The following is a 25045-nucleotide window of genomic DNA, read 5'->3' as shown; positions in this document are numbered from 1 at the left end:
TAAACTGCCAGTAGGTTTAGTAATTGAGTCATTCACTCATCTGATTCGTTCAAACGGCTGATTCATTCAAGAATGAAGCAAGTTACTGTCTTTATAAATGGGTCATTTAATCATTGACTCACCTTATTCGTTCAAAAACACTGAATCACTTATGTTCTGCTATGGCTTTGTTTGGAATAATTTTTGTTGGCTAAATAGAGCAAAAACAGTCAGTTGTGTTGGTCACTAATTGTTTAAGTCAATATTATATTCTCTTAATATTAACTATGTTGTTTATTGAACAGCTATATGAAACTTATGTCACATTTGCAAATGTGCTGGTATAAATCCACTTAGATAAGAGTTAATGTTGAGCACCGCATTTGTTTGCCTTCTTGTTAATGACTGGATTAAACTCACATTAAAAGGTATTTGAAACTGATATAGATAATGCCCTTTTCTCAAAGGTCTTCATGAGCTAACCTACCCTTGTGCCCAGCCTTGTATCTTCCGAAAACAGCCAAATTTCAATTCTGCTATCTCTTTACAGGCGAGCTGCCAAACAAAGGGTTTAAAAATTGGCGGAGCAAGTCAGGATCTGCTGTCAGCTTGGGTTGATGGGACAAAAAGCAAACAGGAATAAAAGGACCCAGAATAAATCTTTCTCTAATGTAGTAATGCTTTCAGCAGGAGACTAGGACAGCAAACACATTGAGGAACTGGAGCAAAGACAACGAGGAACAAAACAACAGCAGCTTAATGCAAAAAACATTTAGTTTGGGACCTCTTCGAAACATAACAACCAACTGTGCAAACATGCCATTGCTCCCAAGCTCCATTTTTCTTTATTGGCTTACCAGTGACGTCTTCTGTGCACACGAATCTCAACTAGCTATAAATGATAAAAACATTCAAATTCATGAATTCCCCTGAAAAGAGTATTTTGGTAAATTGGTTCAGCTCTAACATTAAGCTTGATGAAAACTGGATGCTTCTTTACGACTGGATATGCAGGTCGCAAACAATTTTGGAAAAGGATATTTTATTTCTTTTTTTGCACAGTTCAATAAACTGTGTTGTGAAAGAGGTGAGCTTCCCAGCAACATGTACAGTTCCCTCATACCCTCAGGAGTTGTCAGGGGGACAAGAAAAAAAGTCTCTCTGGAAAGGTAAACACTTCCGCCCAATTTCTACATGATTCCAACAACTTGCATCTGGAGCGGGCCAGACCTAAGCCAGGACAGATGTGACGGCCTAACTGTTCAGAGAGAGAGACAGACAGAAAGAAAGACGGCCGACAGGACGTTGGACAAACTGAGTGAACTCCTAAAACCATCTGAGAGTCCTACATCACTTCTGCTGCATCTGCTGCAAAACCTCCCACAGACAAATGAACTAAATAATAAAAATAAAAATAAAAAACAGTTGTACATTAAAGATAGGTCTAAATTTGTATCCAAAATTTTTTTATTTTACCCCAACAATGAACACTATCTAATGAGGACATCTGCAGTCATCTGAGCTCAAAGATTAATTCCAGTTACATGAGTACGTATTTGCTACATTATGACACAAACTCCACACAAACAAGACAGTCTTATAAGATACAGCATTAGGCTTGTTTGGATGGTCCCATAACTAATAACGTTTTGGTTTTTTTCATAAATTGAAAAATTCAAATTTGGAGGGCTGCCATCATCAACCGTATTGTATCCACACAAATTTAACATAGCCTTGAGCCAGGAAGCAGATATAATTTCTAATGGATATGCAGTTCCAAATAATTAAACATTGCATTAGATCACTAATGTTGAAACAGTGCAGGGTTTAGCTCAAGTCATCATCAAATATACATAATGCTATTCCATCTGCTTCATTTGAAAATCACATGGCCACTGGTTGTGGCCAATCTAGACCTCCGCACGTGTTATAATATTAGTCATGTTTAAGAAATGTAGGGTTTAGCTTAGTCATCACCAAATTAGTCTGAAAGGAAGCTCAAAAGGAAAGATATTTGTAATGAAACTCAGGGCAAGGAAGTTTGGGGCAGGAAGAAGATTCAAGGGCAGGAACAAAGTTCAGAAGGAAGATTAGGAAGTTTAAAAGGAAAGTTATAATGTTTGGAAGGAAGCTCAAAAAGAAGGATGCTTGGAAGGAAACTAAGGAGGCAAAAAAAGAAGCTCAGAGGGGAAGGAAGCTTCATGGGCAAGAAGGGAGATCAGCTTAGAAGGTAAAAAGAATGAAGTTTCGAAGGAAGCTTGAAATGAATGATGGAAGCTTGGAGGGCAGAAATAAGGTTCGGAAAGGAAGATTAGGAAGTTTGGGAACAGGAAGGAAGGATGCTCTGAAGGAAACTCAAGAGGCTGAAAAGAAGCATGGAGGGAAGGAAGCTCAGTAGGAAGGTAAGGACGCTTTGAAGAAAGGAAGGCAAGGAAGTTTCGGAGGAAGCTAAAAATGAAGGATGCTCAGAAGTAATCTCAGGCAGCAGAAAAGTAACTCAGAGGGAGGGAAGCTTGGAGGGCAGAAAGGAAGATCAGTAGAAAGGCGAGGAAGCTTAGAAGGAAGAAAGGTCAGGGAGCTTGGAAGATAGCATAAAATGGAGGTAAGGACATTTGGAAGGAAGAAATAAAGCTAGGAAGAAACAAGACTGGGAAGAAACAAAGGATGCTCAGACAGAAGCTTGAAAGTCAGGAAGCAAGCTCAGAAAAAAGGATGCTGAAACAGAAGCATGAAGGAAAGATAGGAAAGAAGGTATTGTTTTACAGTTTCTCTCCTGTTACTAATGGTTCAAATTAGAGATTCAAAATGAGCCTCATTGTATAACATTGTACAAGTATGACTTCCATGGCCGGGTTGGTTGACAACCAACTTAAACTGCAATTTTAGTTAGCTTCAAATCCTATTACTCACTAAATCACTAACAACAACCTTAAATATGACCCCTGTGGCAGATTGAGATACTACTCCTCTTGCCAAAGCAATCTTTTACAGTGTATCCAAAGAAAGGGATTAAACAGACCCTGGGCAATTCATAAGACAGACACACATCTATAAGATTCCTGATTCAAAGAGCAGACGGAATCACATAAATAAAAATTTTACAACAAATTTAACAACATGCAGATAAGCAGAGCTGCAAAGCTTGTTCTTGGGAACAAAGAAATAAAGCTTGCTTTAGTGTTGGTGTCAACGTGTCACCTCTCTTTTTTGTGTCATCTTCATTATGTTTCTGATTATACTGCTGAATCGACAGGCATGGCGAATCACTCCATGTGTTGTAAACTTGTGAAATATCTGACCTTGGAACAACCTCTGTGAGGAGACGCACAGTCCAGTCCCGCCTCCAAAACTTGTGTTTTTCCTCAACGTTTTCAATGTTTCCAATGGAAAGCATCTCAGAGCAACATAAATTATGATGACTAGATTATTTTAGTGCCTCTTGTTCATCAGACGTTTTCATTGCATCCAACTTGCAGTAAAAAAAACTGTGAAATGCTCACAAAGACGATTCCTTGTGTCACAAGCGTTAATGAGGAAAGTCAAGCAATGTGACTACATACCAGTATCCACCGACAACAAATCTTGCATCAGCTCCATGAGAACTTCTCTCCATTAGATTACCAAGGGATTTTCTTGTGAATATTTGCGAGAAGACCTTTGTATCCCTGCCATGACCACATTAGCTTCCAGGACTCCACTATTACGACCCAAGACAGGCAAGCGCATCAACAATGCTTTGAAATACAATCACAAAAAGCCTTGGACCATTTTATTTAACATATTTTGTTTTATATCTTGGGGGAAAACATTGTTCCAATGTAAAAAGGGTAAATTCATTTAGGAGTTTGAATTGGGACTAAAGCCCCAAGGTTGTGACAACAACCTTGAATCCTAAAGAATTTAGATCCTACAGCAGGTACTTAATGGATGTGAGCTCTGCACACATCTGGTTTCAATACTGAGATAGAGGAAACTAGAAGTTCTGGATTGCAAATGGGCATAATTACATACATACCAATATAAATATACACACATTTACAGAGGGAAAAAGTTACATCAATAGAACACACAGATGCAGCTTGTGAATGATATTTAAACTCCTGAGCTCATTTTAGTCTAGTCCAAATTCAACAAAACAACAAATAAAAAAAAAGCAGATTAGAAACAGATCGCAGTAGTCTTTCCATACTCTTTTTTAAATTTGTATGAATTTTCAGACTAAGAATAAGTCTTTACTGGGTCTATTTCTGGAGCAATCTGAATTTGCAGTGCACACTTTCAGATCTATAGGTAAATGAAGCAGGTTTCATTGAAAACATTGCTCTAGTTGCTTGAGAGGCCCGACATGTCAACTTCAGACTCTTTCAGGCCTGACTTTCATTTGATGAAGCATTTGGTGCTACATTTTCATCAGCTAGCAGGGACACAAAATTGCTTCAAGGTACCAAGATACACATTTCCCAATCTAATTTGGAGTCAAAATCTTAAACTATGCGTAGCTATGCCTAAACAATGTGGTTTAATTGCTATTTATGTGCATTTTATGTTTAAAAATGTTACATTTGAATGAAAAAAAGCATTTTTAATCATTTAGACTTTATTCAGAGGCCATAAAAAAACAAAAGTGCTCGGTGCATACCAAAAAAAAAGTGCACAGTGCAAAAAAAAATATTTCTTGTTTAAAACTGTTAAAATTATCAATGCATTTAACTTGCATGAGGACAAATTTCGAGTATGGGTTGCCATACTTGGCCTTCCCATCACTTTTTTTGTTTGCTCACTTTACATGTCAGAGAGTTCCTCTCCAAATGAAGGGTTTTTGGTTGCAAATAGCCTCTGTGAGACTATAGACGCACAAGCTACTGAGATGCAACCACACTGCTACAGCGCTGTGCAATTATCTATTGTGCTTGCAGAATGCTCCTGAATAATTCAGCACCGAAGGGGATTCACAATCTGAACAAAGTAATGCACCAAAAGGAGCTAAATCTCTCCCTTCCTACTTCTAAACTGGTCAAGGTAGTGTCTGACAGCACCGTACAGAACCCCAAATATGTGCACAACTGTGCACCATCTCTCTGTAGAAGTAAATAAAGAACTCTTGTTGATAGAAAACACAAGGACCAAGAAGTTTCAGTAATAAACATCTGCAATGTCTGGTCTGAAGAATTTGCGAGCACAACGTGGAACTAACCAATTGCACGAAGTAAAAACAAAATCTCCTCAGACTTCAGTCCTCTCACCCTCTTTTCGCTCTCTTCCCTTAGCTTTCGATCTGTACCTCTATTAGATGTGGAGGTCAGATCAGAGGGCAGGAGAGGGGGCATCAGATAAGAGGTCGCTGACTGATTTAACACACCACTAACACTCCTTCACTTTCGCTCATGAAAGACTTTCATGTGCGGACTGTGTGTGTTTGTTTTAGATAGTGGAGGGGGCTAAATGATAAGGCATTCTGTTATAGACTGACAGCCTGTAAATCATGGGCTCTTTCCCTTTTACGACAAAGAGAACATGGCGGGCAGATGGGGATGTAAAAACTTGAATACAATCAGAAACTCTTCTTACCAGGCGAATCCCTTAAGTAAGGAACTTCACACAGCTCTTTTTACGAGAAGGTCAGTACAGACTGTCTTTAAAGCTCAAAATAGAAAGAAAAACACCATTAAAGCACCTTCTAAGAGTCTAAATGATACGATGACTTTGTTCCAAGTTTCTGTGTGACAAACAGTAAATATTCTCTAGTATTTACTCTTAGATGTGTTGCATCAAGTTTGATGTCAATGACGTCCAAACTTTTTTAAAAAATCAATCTACAGAAGAAAGTCATACGGATTTGGAAAGACATCAGGCTGTATAAACAATTTCAGAATTTTCCTTTTTGTGTGAAACAATTCCAAGACATTCTGAAATAACGCCAAAAAATATTAATTACCTCGCCAAAAAGTGATCCATATGCACAACAGACACTGTCCTGTATTCTTAACTGTACTCTTGTCCTGATTCAAATCCTTCTTCTGAACTGTGACCCGAATCCAAATTGGAGTCATGGTACACCATTATGATTACTATATATCAAACCCTAGTCCATGAAACTATCTCAATTAGGCTGTGTGGCAACGTATCTCTCACGGAAGAGCTTCGGAAGCATAAAAGGAGGAGCAATGACAGTGAAGGATGAGACAGGACCAGGCCTGTCTAAGGGTTAATGACATTTTCTTTCGCTCTTTTTTTCTCTTGCTTTAATGTGAGTTTCATGTGAAAGCACAGATAGACATTGTCTTATCCATATTATGGATGGACAAGTATGTTGTCCACACATACTTTGTCTATGTGCAAACTTTGGCACTGGGGACTGAATGCCCCTTATATCTATGATCATTTGGGCTCCTTTTACACTATGGGCGATATGCCAGGAATAACTGAAAGAAAGGAAAACAAGGCAAACATTTTCTCATTGTTACTGTACAGATGAAAACTATCATCATCATAATGAGGTATGTTATGGGTGCATGAGTGTGTGTAAAAAGATAGAGCTGAAAAATTGTGCTGATAAAACAGCAAAAGATCAAAATTTTATTTTCTGAAGAAAAAGTGTGCAGCTTTTGCAGACTATGTTCATCCACAATGCTAAATGTTGTTTTATGGTTGCTAAGATTGTGGTTATTATAGTTAACTAAAACTAAAACCATAAAAATATTTTCATTACTTGAAATAAAATAAATGTTCACTGAAATAAAAATACTTATAAAATTTAAACTGAAATAAAAATGAAAAAAAAAAAAACTATATAGACATAAAATAAATATAATAACAATGACAAAAACACAACAGAATTGCTAAAAGGAAAAAGGAAAATGGAAAAACATGAACAAATAATTGGAAATGCACTCATGGACGCACCAGTCTCTCAATATAAGGTGGTGTCACATGTTAGTAAGGAACAAACCATCTTCTGAGTGTAATTATCACTCATTTGCAGGGTCCGCTTGACACACACACATTCGATTTGGCTTCCTGACACAACTGAGAGTGCTGGAACACATTCACACTCACACACACACCAATTTGACATTTTCAATCCACCTAACCTGCATCTTTGAACTGTGGGGGAAAACTGAAGGAAACCTACGCTGACATGGGGAGAACATGCAAACTCTGCACAGAAAGGAGTCCTGACTCAAACCGGGACCTTCTTGCTATGAGGCGACAGTGTTACCCATTGAGCTACTGCCACCCCAAGGAAGATAACAAACATGGATCCAAAATTTAGAAGTTGAGTTTGTTTGTGTGTGTGTGAAATGAGCTCATTTCAACACAAGTCTCTGTTGCTTTTTAGCCCTGTTTGATCTATAGACCCACTTTGATGTGATGGAACTGAGCTGAGAAACAGGAAGTGCACACTGTCCCAAACATTATATTCTCAGAACAAACCAAAGAACGAGAGAGGACACAAAAAGAGACTGTCACATGGACACGGACCAATAAATGGAAAAGGCTACCTACATTTACCTGGCCATCTTGCCCAACATGCACTTGGTGGATCTGTAGGTTGCCCTGCAAAAGAGGAAAAACATAAGCATATTCAAATTTCAGCAATTGAATGAGGTACAAATTAGTGTCCCCAATGTTTTTTTTCAAAAGCATTTAGGGACTTTTCCACTACACTGTAAAAGACGCGAGCACACAGGAGTAAGTGTAATGCATATTTACATAGAAAAACAATGTAAAAGCGTGTTCTGGGTGAACAAATAACACATTTTTGTTGTGATAATTATTAAATACAGCTTATCTAACATCAAATTAACTAGCATTAAAGTAGCATCAAATGTGTGTATCCTCAAGCTTAAAATGGTCATTTTGGTCTATCCTTCTCAGCTGTGCCCAACAACTCAATAGGCCATGTCATATTTTTGACAAAATCAGCATTTGTCAAGCTCACCCATTTAACCCTGTTACCCTAGTTATTGTAGGGGGGGGGGGGGGGGACAAATGAAATACAATTAATTGAAAAATAACATTTTATCCAGTTTATCCATAACAATAAACCAACATTTGGCCCCAGTTTAGCTAGCCCCAACTGGGAGCTAATTTTTACACTATTTTTTCATAATGATTAATTGTATTATTTCATTTTGTTTCATTTTTTTTCACTAGAAAATAAGGAACCAAAGTTTAGTAACAGGGTTGAAAATCTTGCAAACTGAAACAGCTCATGAATATTTCGTTTCACCACCAGAGGCTGATGATTAACATCTTTGAAGTGTTTTACTGACCATTTGTTGAAAAAGAAAACTGAGTAACACAACACAGACTTTTTTAAATCAGTGATACACCGCAAATCAGATTACTACACCGCAGCAAAGTTTTAATCATGTTCTCCATCTGACTCTGAAACACACACACACCTGACAAATATCTGGATAAAGGGAAATGGTCTTACGACGGCTCATTTCCTTTACAAACTTTCTCAGATAAATGGTTTTGATGAGGCGGGCCAAATGTATTACAAAGACGGTCTTTGTGAGTGGAGGTTGGATGAAGTGGCACGCTGTTGCTAAGCTCTGGACTCAAAAACAAACAACATCACTGGGAATTTACCAAAAACATGAGTACCGAAGTCTATGGTCATCATCAATTTTTTGTAAACGAGGACAGGAAATGCTCTACAATTCTTTTTCTCTTCCTCTCAGGACGATGGATGGATTTGATCAAAACATTGTTTACATATTTGCGGATACCTTTAAATAATCCTTTTCAAATCTAGGACACTGAGTACAAATCAAGAGCCTTTCGAAATCAGGGCTTAGGGAGATTTCTCAGCCACAGATCATACTAAAATTGGTAGCTCAGAAATAATTATGGATCAGTGCTGAGGTTTGATGGCTCAACCCCCTGAGACCTTCATTTAGTACGCACAAATGAGGGGTGGAGTGACTCAGAGGAAGAAGAACGAATGTGTGAAGGAAAAACAAGAAACTTAAAGGAAATGATGTGTACCTCGCTGTCCTGTGTGATCTGCACCTGTTCCCCCTGTGGCACCTGAGCGATGTGGAGGTGTCCCTGCGGTATCTATGAACCATAAAACAAACAAACATGTCATTTCCACTCAAGCTGTTGTCAAATAATTATATCTGACAATTAAAAGTGTGACAATATTATTCAACTGTGTGCATTTATGTGTGTATATATACACACTATATGGACTTGTGACACCTGACCATTACACCAACAGGAACTTTAATCGCATCGCATTTTAGTAAATACATAAACATTAATATGTAATAGCAGCTGAGCTATTACAGCTTCCACTCTTCTGGGAAGGCTTTATACAAGATTTTGGAGTGTTCCTGCTGGAATTTTTTCCCATTCATCCAGTAGAGCAGGTTTGAGGTCAGGCCTTGATGTTGGACGAGAAGGCCTGGCTTGCAATCTCTGTTCCAGTGCATCCCAAATAGGGCTATGTATCGATACAGATGTCCCGATTCGATTCAGATTCGAAAAGATCTCAATTCGATTCGATTCTTAATTTGAAAAAGATTCTCGATTTTCGATTCGAATAAGTGAATAATTGTCACTGGCCCCACCACAAAAAGTAATAAATGAATAATATAGATTTTGTTTTTGACCCATGTATCTTTTGGGACACTCAGGGATGAAATTTCATGAACTGACTTATTGTAAAGCTGGCATCCAATCACAGTACCATGCTTGAATTCATTGAGCTCTTCAGAACGACCCATTTTTTCCATAAATGTTTGTAAATGCAGACGGCATGGCTAGGTGCTGGATTTTATATAACTGTGGTAAACACCAAATTTTCCAACAATCCCAATGTAATTATGTTTTCTAATAATAATCGGGACAAAATGACTGCTGTCTTTCAGTAAAATATTTACTGAAGTTATTGTAACACTAAATGAATCATGATGACTTTTGTCTCATGTTGCTTGCTAGTTCATCATTGCGGTATGGAAACGAGGCATTTTTCCACAATTAACGTGATGCGTTCCCAAACATTTGATATTATTGGTTTTGTTAATCGTTTTTTTTCCGCCACTGCTTTCCCAAAAAGTGCATTAAAAAGTCTAATTTAGGAAAGTTTATAACAAGCAACACAAGCGATCATTCAAAACCTAAAAAGAGCGTGTCATTGTTTGCCGTATCTGACAGGCTTAAATTATCGATTATGTGCGAGTGACAAAAACTGAACATTTGAGAAGCCAAAGGGCTTGACAAAAACTGACCATTGAGTGGTTGCCTCTGAGAGTACAACTATTACGGTTCGGTTCAGGGAGATGTTACACAAACAACAGATGACAGATCCGTTTCTGACAGTCTGCAGAAGCCAAGAACTCCTCCGCAGATTTAACTCTCTTGATTGTACATTGTGTATTCAGAGTTTTGATTGTGCTGTCACAATGCATGCAGATTATATTTCAGATGGTGTGTAGGGGTGGAGATGACCTCATGCAGCTGTGAAAGTCCGAGATCATGTTTAGGTCCTCAAAAGAGGCCGCATGATCGGGCACAGCGGAAATTCTGTCCATTAAAATGCTTGCAGGGGATTGGCTTTTACACTGAGAATTTGCACTCAAACACACAGAGTTCAGGGAGACGCAGACCTTCTTTCAAAAAGATGTTTGAGTGTGTTTATATGTTTGTCTGCACAGCTGAGCCAGGTTTGAAATGAACGGGGATATATGTATTACGTTGCAAGATGTGCGGTCTTGGAAATGCGTGAATTAAGCCAGATATTTGTGTTTTGTGAAGAAAAGTGGTGGTTGTGCAAAATTGCCAACCTTGGCAGTGGTTGCAACGTTGCTAGGGTGATCTGGGTGGTTGCTATGGCATTTTTAGTTATTTGCATACTGGCCTAAATCAAAAGAGTCGGCCCCAACTCAAAAGTATGTAGCCTTTTTTTAAGGTACTTAACATTAAAGGGATAGTTCACCCAAAGATTAAATTTCTGTCATTACTCACCCTCATGTCGTTCTAAACCCATAAGACCTTTGTTCATCTTCGTAACACAAATGAAGATATCTTTGATAAAATCAGAGAGGTTAGAACGAAGGTCTTCCGGGTTAGGAATTACATGAGGGTGAGTAATTCATTTTTGGTAAACTAACCCTTTAAACTGATATTTTACAATGCTCACATTGTAAAGGTATTAAAAGAATTATTATACAATAATAAAATTAAATAATTATTAAGTATATTTATTTAATTCAGAGTCATATATTTGCCAATGCTATATTAATTACAATTGAATAAAAAAATTAATTGTATTAACAATGGCATTTAAGCTGAACTTCAGCTTTGGGTTAACTTTACCCAAGTAAAAAAAAATGTAAAAAATGAAAAGCTAATGTCGGTTAATGAAGATTTGACAGATGACCTTGAGAGAGAGAGATTAAGATAGAAAGAGATAAAGAGAGATGGATAGATAGATAGATAGATAGATAGATAGATAGATAGATAGATAGATAGATAGATAGATAGATAGATAGATAGATAGATAGATAGATAGATAGATAGATAGATAGATAGATAGATAGATAGATAGATACATAAAATATATTTTCGTGTGGGTTGGCCTTTTGGATTACGACATAACTATACTCACAACTTGCACCTGTCCGTCTTCTCCAATACGGTGGATCTGGACTTGTTGTGTGGCTCCAGCCAGAGCATAGTGCAAGGCCTGCTGGGTCGAGGTCTCGAGAGCCGACGTCTCTGCGGCCGAGACTCCATCTGTTCGAGGACACACATAAACAAGTTTATAACACAGTCCAACTATGTGGGTCAAACCAAAAAGTCAAATCGTGTCAAACAACTGGTTTCAATAACAGAAGATGTTCAACTGTAACTGCCAAACACACACACACACACACACTTAAGTGAGACGAAGATAAAGAGATAAAGAGAGAGAGAGAGAGAGAGAGAGAGAGAGAGAGAGAGGGGGAGAGAGAGAGAGAGAGAGAGAGAGAGAGAGAGAGAGAGACCACAGTCTGTTCCCCGTCATGGCGAATCTTGTATTTCGGTATATCAGAAAAATTGTATATCAGAAAAATGCCCTTTGGCATACACATACTCTGCAGAATTTGTACGAATGTGCAATGTGCAAACCCAAACAAATGTAGAAGAGAACACACGATAAACAAGGTTCTCACAGATGGAGAGAGTTCACATACACACACCCTGAACTTCAGGAAAATCCCTTCCGACTGCTCTTGGATGGGATCCAGTGCATCTGCCAGATTAGAGCATGTTTATACAGCGTAAATGATCTCAAAATACACAACAAGGGCTCTCGATCTAGAAGCCCAAACACACTCGTGCCCTAAAACTGTACGTAAACCCAACCCCTTAGTCTAAACAACGAGTATTGCTGACATGCTACAACAGCCTGGACGCTTAAAACACACGCTCACCGCAATTCTGATTAAAGGTCGTCAAGTTGTCTCTGGAAAAATGGTGCGGGTATTCATTTACAAAGTTTAAGTGATTTTAAATCATAGCGAAGGGCATATTAGCAGGCTAACGTTACTTAGAGGAAAAAGCACAAAATGTGACACTGCCCTTCTGTTAGTTTCCCCAGACAAAATGTGATCAGAGACTATGTTGGGTCTTTCCTAGGTTGCGGCTGAAAAGTAAACCGGATTCAATTTTAAGCATCTGAAAGATCTCCAGACCAATTTGTCCGTTAGCTTGCCAGTTTTTACTTCTTGGCTGCTATCAGTTTAGCAATAGCCAAATAAAACAAAAACAATTGTGTTTGATGATTCTTTTTTGACAATTAAACAAACGGTATGATTATGTATCTGAAGATGGTTGTTTGATGATATGTATAGATGCCTCATTTGTGTTTGCTTCCAATATGTAAGACATCCGCCATATTGGAATGGTCAAATCATAAACACTCGAGAGAAAGTGGACTGTTCATAATGTTATTCACATGTACGAATATCTGTATCTGCAACAGACATTAGCAGATGATTTTTACAGCTTTTAGTTTATCATATATGTGATAGTTTTTGCAATTTTATGATCTCTTTGTGACCTTTTTGAAGCATCAAAGTAGTAGTTGGGTAGCAGTTATTTTATTAAAAAGGTCTTCATTTGTGTTCAAAAGATTATCAAAAGGCTTATGGGATTAAAATGACATGAGGATGAGTAAATGATGACAGAATTTCTATTTTTGGGAGAACTATCCCTTTAAAAATGCAAACAAATATTTACAGAATATTTAGATACGTTTTTCTAAATATATACAGAATTTTGAGAGCTACAGCAGGGTTTGCGGCTTATTTTCTCCATTCCTGCACATTAAAAAAATAGATATTTTTTGCTGTCGGATGGAAACACTTTGTTCCTTTCATAGTCCACATGTTCCTCACACTTCGATTTTGGTTTGATAGAAGGCTGAGCAACAGTTGGCTTGTTCATAAGCTAAAAGCTGAATCAAACGCAGGGAGGCCTATTCCAGCTGGACATGGACAACAGAAGGAGGTGAAGCAATCGTAAATGTATGGACCATTGTGGAGAGAACCAATACAGGATATTTGTGTTAGTCCAAAATGGGTCAAAGGTGAAGGCCAGTGAATCTCTGAGAGGAAGGGACAGGACGTGAGCCGTTGTCCTGAGATCAGAACCATCTGTTAGTTGAGGAAACATCAGTCACAGAGCTTTTCTCTTGCACACAAACATGAGTGTGCAAATAAACACATGGGGGTGCATGTGCGAGTAATGTACACAACGTTTGCACAAATGGACACTAGGTTATACACATAGCTAATTCGATGGCGAACTAGCACATTGTACGACAACTGCGTATTTTCTCTGTCACACACACACACACACACACACACACACACACACACACACACACACACACACACACACACACACACACACACACACACACACGCACACACACACGCACACGCTCTCAGCACATGTTTATGTTCAATTGAACACAAACCAGCTGGGCCTAGACACTTAGCATCAAAATCAAAGAGAAACAGGGCTTATAAGTTACGAAAGAGACAAAATTGGTGGGAAAGGGTGCAGGGGTCCATACCTGAGCTGTTCTGCGAGGCGGGGGTCCGCCGTGAGAAACTCTTTACGGCCAAACTCTGTCCTCGCTGCTTCCGACGCCAAGCGGTTCGACACTTGGAATCAATGCTCTGCTTGATACGGTACCAGTCGGACTCGGTAATGGTGAACTTGTAGAACAGGTGACCTGGTTGCACATAGACAGAGACATTCACAACATTGATACCATGACAAAATCAGTCATGAAATAAGGGGCAAAACATATGTGCAAAAATGGAATATCGAATAAAACATTTGTGAATAAAGCAGCGTTTCCATACCATGTGTTCATGTGGGGGCGCAAAATTGCCATTGAGAAATTGGCACAAAATAGCTAATATAAATGGAAGTTGCTGCAATCGGGGAAGCGATTTTTTTTTGCACATCATAAATATCTTGCATATGTAAATGAATATGGTCATTTGACTAAAACGTTGCTGCTTATTAAATATAGGGAAGTTTTTCGAATTCATGTCCTAGCGGTTCATGCACATGCACTTAGCATGGTATTGTAAAGTATGGAGACAAAGACAAAACAATAGCCGCGTTTCCACTGTCGGGCCAGGGCAGGGCCAGGGCTAACAGCGAGCCGAGCCGGGCCAGTGGCCTCGGGCCTCAAGCACCGGGCTTGCGTTTCCACTGCCGGACCAGTAGCCCCGCAGCGCTGCCCTAAACCCCGCCCTTAACACGCCTTTCTGGATCAAACGTCATACAACCTAACCCATTTCAGCGGGTATTATAAATTTATTATTTTTTTTAGTTAGGAAGATAGCATGTATATTAACTCACCGGCCGTGGCTGCCATAGTGTCCCGACTTGTCTCGCCACTAACAGAGGGACTGTGACCCAGCACACTGTCCATTAAGTCGAACCATGGAAAGTTCCTTCTCTCGGCTTTGCTTTGTCCATTGTGCGTTTTAATCGCCTCGTACTGCCTCCGCAACTTTTTTATTTTTTCCCGAACTTAAAGCTTTGTTCGATGAATGCTTAGCTTCAGCAACGATGTATTTTATAACGTCCTCGTTTCTGCACATGCTGTCAAATTGACGTTGTACCCTTTCTTCTGCCCAACTGCTCAGAAGAGCTTTGGTATCTTCGACAGGCAGTAACGTTACAGGCGATTCCCCATTTCGAGCAGCGATTATTTTGCGCTATATAAAAAAGTGAAATGTGCATCTTGCCACAGACCATAACTTTCCCTAACACCGATAAACTCCGCCTTTTACCTTGACCACGCCTCTAGCCCGAGCTAGCCCGCTTTGGCCCAAGGTATTCGACGGGCCAGAAATCCTGGCCGTTGGCCCCAAGTAAGCCCCGCTCAAGCACCGGAAGTGACAGTGGAAACGCGACTGGCCCTGGCACGCACTAGCACGGCTTGGCCTTGGCCCGGCAGTGGAAACGCGGCTATTGCTGTTGACAAATCTAAAAAAATGTCACATTCAAATTCTGTTCAACTGTGTTTAAAAATGTTGTAATGTGTTGTGAGCAAAGGTTGTTTGACGAAAACACAACTGTTTATTAAATACACAGAAATTTTTGAATTCTTGTTTTTAACAGTTAACACACATGCTTAAATATACGGTATAGTCATGTTTGCAAATGAAAATGGCCATTTGATCAAAACATTGATATCATGATAAAATGGAAACAATGAACGAGACACTGACGTAATTTTCAGATCCATGGTCTAGCAGTTAGCAAACATGATATGGTAACATATGCAAATGAATAGTTGCTACTTATTAAAGAAGATGCACATGTACTTAGCATGGTATTGTAAAGTATGCAAACAAACAAAAAACGAAACGCTGCAGCTTAACAAATATTTAAAAATTCTTTCTGATTCATATTATAGCAATTACCAATGTTTTTCATATACAGAATTTTGTCAAGATCTTGTTCTTAGCAGTTAACACACATGCTTAAAAATGATGTTTGCTAATAAAAATGGCCAATTGACCAAAACATTGGGAACAGTAGTTTTTCAAATTCATGTTCTAACGTTAGCGCATTTGTGGTTAGCATAGTATTGTAAAGTGTGCAAACAAACACAAAACCCTGCTCCTTCACAAATAGAAAAAGTTCTGATTCAAATTCTAGCAGTTAGCAACCATGTTTGAAAAGCTTGTAATGTGTTGCGAACAAAGCTGCTCATTAAATATACAGAATTTTGTCTAATTCTTGTTCTTAACAATTAGCGCTCATGCTAAAAAATAAAGTAGTAATGTTTGCAAAAGAAAATGGGCAATTGAACTGTCCAAAACACTGGCATACAGAACATTGCCGCCATGATATAATCTGTGAGGAAATAAGGGAGGAAACACTGATGTAATATTTATCCATGCGATTTTGCTCCAAACAAATAAACTCTTTGCACTTTGAAGCAGAAATAAACATGCAAACAAACAGCTCTAAGCTAATTCATACTAGCAGCTGTCAAATAGGGTTTGTTAGTGAAAAACTGCACGTAACATTCCTCGTATACATAATTTCACGATGTTATGGCTTGTTGCTGGAATTGACCAACATATTAACGTGAAGATTTGTTGTGAATGAGACGAGCGGTTAGAGACCTCACTAATTATGTCATGTGGGGAAAATACCTCTGGTGTCGAGGATGAGGCAGAACCGCAGATGAGCTACTCGAGTACTGAAATTATTTGAATTAGACAATACAAAACTGAATTAAACTGTCTCACATAAACTGAACTGATATGATCAAAGACCAGATTTGTCACAGACAGGGTTTGTAACAGATAGGCTTCAAAACTGGTTAATTACAACTACAACAAAAAAACAGAATGATTTTCTTTTCATTGCATTTAAAATATTCTGCCAAACCAGTGTGGTCCAAATCCAAAACAAATGAATCTTATGAGCCAGTTGTTTTAGTGAATCAAAACCATACAGTGCTAACGGTGTAATCAAATTCCCCAAAAATGACTCTTATGAACTGACTCTTTTTAGTGAATCAAAACCACACAGTGCAATCGTTTTGCAACCAGTGTAGTCTGATTCCTAAACAAATGAGTCTTATTAGCCAGGAATCAAAACCTTACAGCATTGACAAGGATAGTCCGATACCGGCACTACTGACTCTTATGAAGTGGTTCTTTTGAGTGAATCAAAACCATGCAGTTCAATCAGTGATATCTGATTCCCAAATAAATGACTCCTATGAACTGGTTCTTTTCAGTGATTCAAAAGCATAAATTGCAATGTCTGCATCCGAAATCACATACTTCCCAGCTATATGGTAAAACAGTATGACAAGTATGTCTGAATTCACAGTACTCGTAAAATAGTAGGCAAAAAGTACCAGGATGTCCTACTACTTCCGGTGAGATTCTGAAGTGTGCATTCGATAAACACTTTACTGTCCCATGAGGCCACGGGAGAAGATTTATGAATGGCAGATAAGCAACATAACTGATGCTGGTAGGTCACATGATAATGACAACATGGCAAATGTAGACCGTCCACATTACATTAATACTATATAGAACACACTTTTTTAGTGGTCGTGGAGTAATTACTTACAACTCAAGAGAGTGTGTGATTTCAGACACAGACAATCAGTGTAATCTGAATCTCAAACAAACGACTCTTATGACCTGGTTCTTTTTAGTGAATCAAAACCTATCTGATTGTCAAGTTAATGACACTTACGAGTCAGCTCTTTCTACCGAATCAAACACATATAGCTTATAACTAGACATAGTATGTAACACATAAGGCACAAAAGACCTAAATTAGTGTGTTTACTGACTGACTGCTCATACGACAACATAAAGAATTGTTAATCAGTCGATCGACAGACTGTAAATCATACTTATGTTGTTCTTTTATTGGACTTACACCGAATGCCGTAGATCATGAGAGGGTCCAGCTGTTTCTTGCCATGCTTGCCCTGGCCGGAGAGGTTGGAGACGGCCTGCACCTCGCGATGAAACAGGTAGTCCAGCAGCGTCAGGGCCATTTTCTCCGCCGTGCGACAGTTGGTGCTGATGTGCAACATGTCCGCTGGAGACACCGGGCAGCGCACGCGCATCTCGGGGTTGTTCTCGTCACCGAGCCACGTTCCTGTTGGATAGTCCTCTATGGAGGAAAGAGAAAGACGCATGTTGCCATTACAAAAACGTTTTTCCAAACGTACACGGTATTGCCTTGTTAACAAGTAACTTGCCACTGTAATTTATAAGAGTTATGTAACTATGAAGCTTTTTGACAAAAGGAGAGGATGCTAAATATGAATAACTCTAGGTAAACTAATCAGACTATTTTTTTCAGCTCACCTGGGGCCTTAAATAGGATAAAACATGACTAAAGAACAAAACATTACAACAGAAGGGCTTAGATTGTATTTATCTGGGTATGTAGATCAGATGTATTGAAACTGGGGTCCGGGGACCAACAGGAGCCACAAGGGGGCACCAGAAGGCCCATACAATATTTGAGAATTGATTTGAGAATTTAATTGATAAACACTTATTTTATTCTATTGATAAAAATGTATTTTTAAGTGTTTTGTGTCAATTTTTGTGAAATGTTACCTTGCCTTCAGCTTGCTAACTAAGGGTTTTATGGCATTATGTTCTGTAAAAGTGGCTTTGGAAGAATATTAGTGGTTATTATTTAAGCATTTTATCTGAAAATGTTTCTTTATTCTTACTTAAACGACAGTTGGAATTGTTGCCTTGGCAATAACTGAAATAAAAGTGTTGAAGTATTAAAATTACTAAGACTAAAACTAAAAGAAATTAAAGCTAAAAAGTACTAAAAAAGTAGCTAAAAAAATAAAAGCACTAAAAACTAAAATAAAACTGAAAAAATGCAGAGAATTTAAAAGCAGACATATTAATAAAAGAAGAAATAACACTGCTAATAATGGGTAAAAAGGATACACAAAATTATAGACTTTTTCCAGATTATATTTTTAATTTGGTTAATTAAATTTAAATTTGCATTCGTTTTAGTGCAGTTAGAATATAAATGCCAATTTTTTAATTCTGGAAACATGTTGTCCTCAAAATTTCTCATTCAGTATAAATGTCTTAATACATGAAAATATGTAGCTGCCTTTATATTTTAGGAAGGTGCACCCTTGCAAGGGTCAGTATATTATTAAATAACATAGTATATTATATTGCAATATTTGATATTTGGCAACAAAAGTTTGATCTAGCCTGCTGATCACTGTCGTAGATTATAAATATTGAAACATCTGTCAAAATACATGACTCATTCATAACGACATACTCAGGATTGGAGTGGGAACAAATGTAATCAGCCATTGTTTTCAACATTAGCCGAGCACTAATCCCAAATATCTGTGGAGGGTGTGAGAACATGGCCCTCTCAACACACTCCGCACGCTCAAAGCAAATGCAAGAGTGTCCCCTGCTGGCTCACCAAAAAAAACACTTCACAGCAGCACTACTGCTTTAAGAAAGAGACGCTGTCTTTATATGGACAAGAATTTGGCATGGTTAAAAATGTTGATTAAGTTTAACAGTAAGACATTTTACATTTTATGCGTTCTCATCGTGAGTACTTCAAGAAATAATATTGTGGCATATTTTGTCTCAGAAACTATTTCATTTGGCATTTCTGTTCAATATTTGTATGTGTAGTACATGCCAAACATTGCTCTGGCTCTAGCTGGCAGGGTTTATGGCGGACCGGTTAAAGTTTATCATGGGTTGTCAAAGCGTGAGTGTAAAAACTATGTTAGGGAGTAAATTGTTTCAGGTCAAGAGGTAAGTTAAGGAATGCACGGACGATTTACATTTATTTTATTTGCGATTTACAAAATAAAAATATGAATGTAGATTATATATTTGCATTATAAGGTTAATAATATATTTCCATTTCCATACACCCAAGATGGATGTAGTGAAACAATTATCAACTTTTGTATTTTTAATAATAATTGAATTATTAATATATAATTCAATTATTATTCATTTTCAAGCAAATACACATTTCTACCTTAACAAAATATTTTTCCCCATGTAAATCTTTCCATCACATGCAGCTAAGATGGCCACTTATATTTCTTATATTATATTATATTATATTATATTATATTATATTTAGTGCTGTCCAATCAATTACCTGTAATCACGCTTAATCATTAAAAAATGTAGTAAAGTAAAATATTTTTGTTTACATACTACGTGCGCATACATATTATATTTTATATATGTATAAATGTGTAAATGTGTGTGTGTGAAGTATACACATTATATATATATATATATACACACACACACATCTATTATGTAAACTAAAACTTTTCTAATATAAGATTAATCGATTCAACAGCACTAATTAAATGATATTACTTATTATATTATTTTATTTTATAATTAATTGTAGAGAAACATAGAACAGAACATAATTGAAAATATTAAAATAATAATCTACATCATTAATTTGACCCCATGCACAAAAAAAACTTTATTTTACCCCATGCACCCCCCCCCCCCCCCATCTCTCAATCACAGGCAGTTGTAAAAAAAATATTCACTTTTTAAACATATGGTCACATGACAAAAATTATGCAGTTTGCTAGATTAAAGTGATGACACATTTTACCACATTCCCCTACATCAAATCCATGGATGAGGTTAAAGAAAGAGGAAAACATCACAACATAAACAAAAGCAAAGCCTTTTAAAAACCAAATGTGCCCTTCATTGACTAAATATCATCACAAACAGCTGAGAACGAGTGAATATTTGCAGAGGAACGTCTTTGAACTAACCAAGCTAACCCAGACTCAACTCCAAACCCAACCCAGTCAAATAATAAGAAAAGCAAAAGCAGAAGTTAAGCAATCAAAACAAACCCTTTAATCCCAGACCTCCTCCAGACCAAAGATACATCCCTGAATCACTTACGTCCAGACGGCTTACACAAGACACATTGTTGATGTAACACGCTTTTTTTGTGTGTCGAGGGAGTACTAGTGGATAGTCAAAACACGTTTATTTTATTAATCATCAAATGTAGCTTTAGTTGAGTACACGTTGATATCACTAACTAAGCCTGAAGGTTTTTTACACTACATTTCCATGCTTTAAAGTCACCCCACCACACACAGACAAAACACATGAAAACACACGCCATCATCTTATTTGTGCAGATGCATTTCAAAGATTTCCATGTCTTCAAACCTTTTCAATAATTGTTCAAATTGGTTGCTCTTCTTGTGAGGCCATGTTTGTGCTGAATTCAGAGCAAATGGTTCCCATTGGCTTATAAAAATGATATCCTTTAAAAGAGGCCATAAAATCGCATTTGGAATTTTTGGTGGCTTTTAGATCATGTGTGTTAGCTTTGAGGACGTTTATATGCTAGTGCACTTCTAAAGAGTCATTCCACCGGTGGAGACATGAGTATGTATTGAAAGTGGGTCATATATGTAGTAGAATTGTATCATAAATTTCTAATTTGGGACCTTCTTGGCCGATAAAAGGCAGAAAATGACTTTTTGATGCTTGTGGATTGTAGACAACAATCCCCATAGTGCATTGCAATGCTCAGCTCTGCAGACCACTCCCACTACAGTGGCTAGCTTAACTGCAAGATATTTGTGCAATGAACCTGCCACGTTAGCGTGTTAACAATATGGAAATAAACTTACTTTACAGAAAGACGACCATTTGACCCTGTAGGCTTTGGCTGACGTTGCCAGTTGACGTTAGGTATTCTAAAGTAGGTCTCCAGGACGCCGCTATCCATATGGGGTGCGAAACTCGGGTGAGCAACAACACACACGTCCATGTCATCCTCCGATTCCGTAGCACCGCTTGAATTCTCGGCAGCAGACAGACTCTTGTTCTGTGTCCATTGGCGCACAGTGAGAGCACAGGCACCACCAATCCGCCCCAGCTCGAGCCATTGCGGGCTCCTCGTCCTCGTCTCGTCGACTGTGGTGACAGCAGCTTCAGCCGCCTCCGGTTCCCCCACAGCCCTCAGCTGGTCGTAGCTATACTGTGGCTCATAAAGGCAGCCACGAACATCCGTTTCTACCATAACTTCGTCAAAATCCAGATTCTCCATAATGCATCCGTCTGCGTATTCAATACCTTCGTCCATATTTTCAAAAAGTTTCTGCCGGTGAAATCAAACGCACCAGCACTGATCTGTGATTGGTCTGTTAGCGCATTAGGTCCAACCCCCTATGGGCGGGTTTGAAAGGGCGGGAACTAGTGCTTGTAGTCTTCACAGAAATCCCCCACTTTTACACTTCCTCCTACAATGACGTAAAATGACGATTTTTGCGTCATTGTAGGAGGAAGTGAAAAAGGTGAATAGAGGATTTCTCTCGTCTCAGGGGAAAATGAAAGAGTGTTGCACGACCATTCAATAGTATGACAGGATTTCTAACAATGGAAATCTTAATGCAAATGGGTGGAGTGACCCTTTAATGTTGACAAAATTAGCTTTTAGTAGATTTCAAATTTACAGTCTTTCTCTTCTTGAAAACAGACGAATAAGATCGATGACTCATCCTGCACTACACCGGTTTTTGTTCAGTCAAGTTCTCTGTAAAATGCAGGGCTCCAGACTACTTTTTGAGAGCCGTAGCAACTAAGTTCAACAGATGGTGGCGCCAACACCTGATTTAGTAGCGCTGGGGGGATTTTTCATTGTAAAGGCATTTTAATCTTTAAATGGTTTTACATCAATAAGTGCAGTTAGTAATAATATTACGTTTATTTCTTAGAAATTAACATTTGACAGTAAAGCACTGCTTGAGTTGAGATACAGATTCAAATAACTTTTAACAACAGTATTGAGTAAATACCTAATTGTTCTAAGAAATGTTTTGAATATTCTACTTTTGCTAAAGGGATAGTTCACAACACAATTTTCATTAATTACTCACACTCATGTCATTCCAAACCCGTAAGACCCCCCATAGACTGCAATGTTATCACCACTTTCAAGGCCGAGAAAGGTAATAAAGACAAAGTTAAAATAGTCCATGTGCCTAATAGGGCTGTCAAATAAAAATGCGAATTTCAAATATTCGTCGAATACAAAAAACGTGCATTCGAATTTTTGGTGTGTCAAGAGCAGTGTTGGTCAAGCTACTTAGAAATAGTAATTAGTTAATGATTACTGATTACTTCTCCAAGAAAGTAATCCAGTTACTTTACTGATTACTTATTTTCAAAAGTAATTAGTTACTTTACTAGTTACTTTACTAAGTTACTTTTCAAAAACATGATGCACGACCTGAATACGCTATAAAGCAATAGACCTTTCAGCCTAATAATATTCTTTCTGCATATTCCATATTGAATTAATTGAATTGAACTGCATATTATCTAAAATTTAATCAAATAAAACACTCTTTTCTTAAACTTGTTTTATTCGTTTCAATATTTTTACTTTATGCACATTGTTGAACATGTAAACCTATTTTCTGCACATTCCACCATATTTTCATGAAATGAAGAAAGTCCTTCTTCTGTTAACTTATATTTCTGCATATTCCAGCATATAAAATAAATATATTTTTTTTGTAAAATCCTTCATTCGAATAGATGTAAATAAAATACAGCAATAAAATAATTAAAATGAAAGTCTTTCCTGACTGTATTCTAAATTATTAACACTTACGTCATTTAACAGTAAAGTGCAGAGAGGAGTAAAAATGAGTTTACCAAAACAGCCATGTCATGTCAGTTGGGGGTTCAGGGTTTTTTTCAGTAAGTTTCACATTCCTGTGCCGGCTTGCTAGGTGCTTGCTCAGATTTGAGGTGGAATTTTGACATTCTCCAACGGGGGGTCCTGTTTCTAGATCAGGATGTTCTCTGCACACGCAAGATCTCTCGCTCGCTCTCTCTCTCTGCCTTGCGCGCGCTACGCGGTCTCTGTCTCGCATGCACGCTAGCTCTAGATTCAAGGAGATTTTAACTAATTTGCGGTATAACTAGTCGATCACAAGTGGCTCAACAGGTAGATCTATAGATAAATTCCTCTTTCAGGCATTTGACCGACCGGGTTGACACTTCAGCGTGAAAAATCGGGGGTGTGGCGTGTGAGACCAATCAAATGCGTGTCTCTCTCCCACGCTCCATGTTGTCTGTTCAACACTACACATTTCGGTGTTTACCACTGACGTTGCGGCGCTCATATGTCATTGTCACTCACGCACGACTCATGGCAGGAGACAGTCTCACGAAACAAAATGACGGTTAACTAACGCAGTAACGCAGCCTGCTTACGGGGAAGTAACAGTAATCTAATTACTGTTTTTGCAATTGTAATCCCTTACATTACTCGTTACTTGAAAAAAGTAATTGGATTACAGTAACGCATTACTTCTAACGCGTTACTGCCCATCAGTGGTCAAGAGGCACGCGAGACATGATGGCGTAACTGGCGCTGTTTGTTTTTGTTAGCTTATATACTGGATACAGCCAGTATACTGTGTCTTGCCACAAACCAATCTCAAAACAAAACCCATTTGTGAATCTTACCCTCTGAGTTGAGAGTGATGAGCGTTACGTTATTGGTATTCTGATTCTGGCCGCTGTTGGACACCGAATCGCTCGTTTCAGAACCGCTTTCCTGATCATCCTGAATCTCTTCATGGACTGGAACCTTCAGCACTATGGTTTTCTGTCTTCCTCGCCCAACGGTACTGCAACAAAAAAATAAAGCGGTATTACAAAAAGAGCTTGTCCTCACTGTGCGACAGATCCAGAAATCGTCTTCTCAGTGTATTTGCATTGCATACACAGGAGACATTTCTATTTCATTTATGCAAAAAAAAAAACCACGATCTGTTCTCACTTGCTGAGTAGGTTCTCTAAAGAGTCCGATGCACGTGGTGAAGTCTCCTCCCGAGTCTTCGGCCTGTCTCCACTCACTATAACGTTTGTCTGGGGAACAACACTGAGAGCAAAGACTCACTGTTACCATCTTCATCAATCCTGAAAACTTC

At 38.2% G+C, this 25045-nt stretch overlaps 1 protein-coding gene across 3 annotated transcripts in view; it reads right to left on the bottom strand.

The window, feature by feature from the left end:
- banp (BTG3 associated nuclear protein) overlaps positions 1–25045 on the bottom strand; it is a 50764-nt gene that overhangs the window by 21616 nt on the left and 4103 nt on the right. For 2 of the 3 annotated variants that reach the window (XM_077211357.1, XM_077211359.1), the window contains 7 exons: positions 24895–24996; positions 24579–24742; positions 17935–18174; positions 14063–14224; positions 11606–11733; positions 8980–9051; positions 7486–7536 (listed from right to left, as the gene is read on the bottom strand). In XM_077211357.1, coding sequence (XP_077067472.1) covers positions 7486–7536; positions 8980–9051; positions 11606–11733; positions 14063–14224; positions 17935–18174; positions 24579–24742; positions 24895–24996 — 919 coding nt within the window. The remainder of the gene's footprint in view (positions 1–7485; positions 7537–8979; positions 9052–11605; positions 11734–14062; positions 14225–17934; positions 18175–24578; positions 24743–24894; positions 24997–25045) is intronic. The other variant, XM_077211358.1, reaches the window with a different exon arrangement.

This window comes from Siphateles boraxobius, unplaced genomic scaffold (assembly GCF_051911475.1).
Source record: "Siphateles boraxobius isolate OS27281-9 unplaced genomic scaffold, OSU_SipBor_1 65, whole genome shotgun sequence".
NCBI lineage: Eukaryota > Metazoa > Chordata > Actinopteri > Cypriniformes > Leuciscidae > Siphateles > Siphateles boraxobius.
The sequence above is the reverse complement of the archived record's forward strand: the minus strand, read 5'-3'. Positions and strand labels throughout refer to the sequence as shown.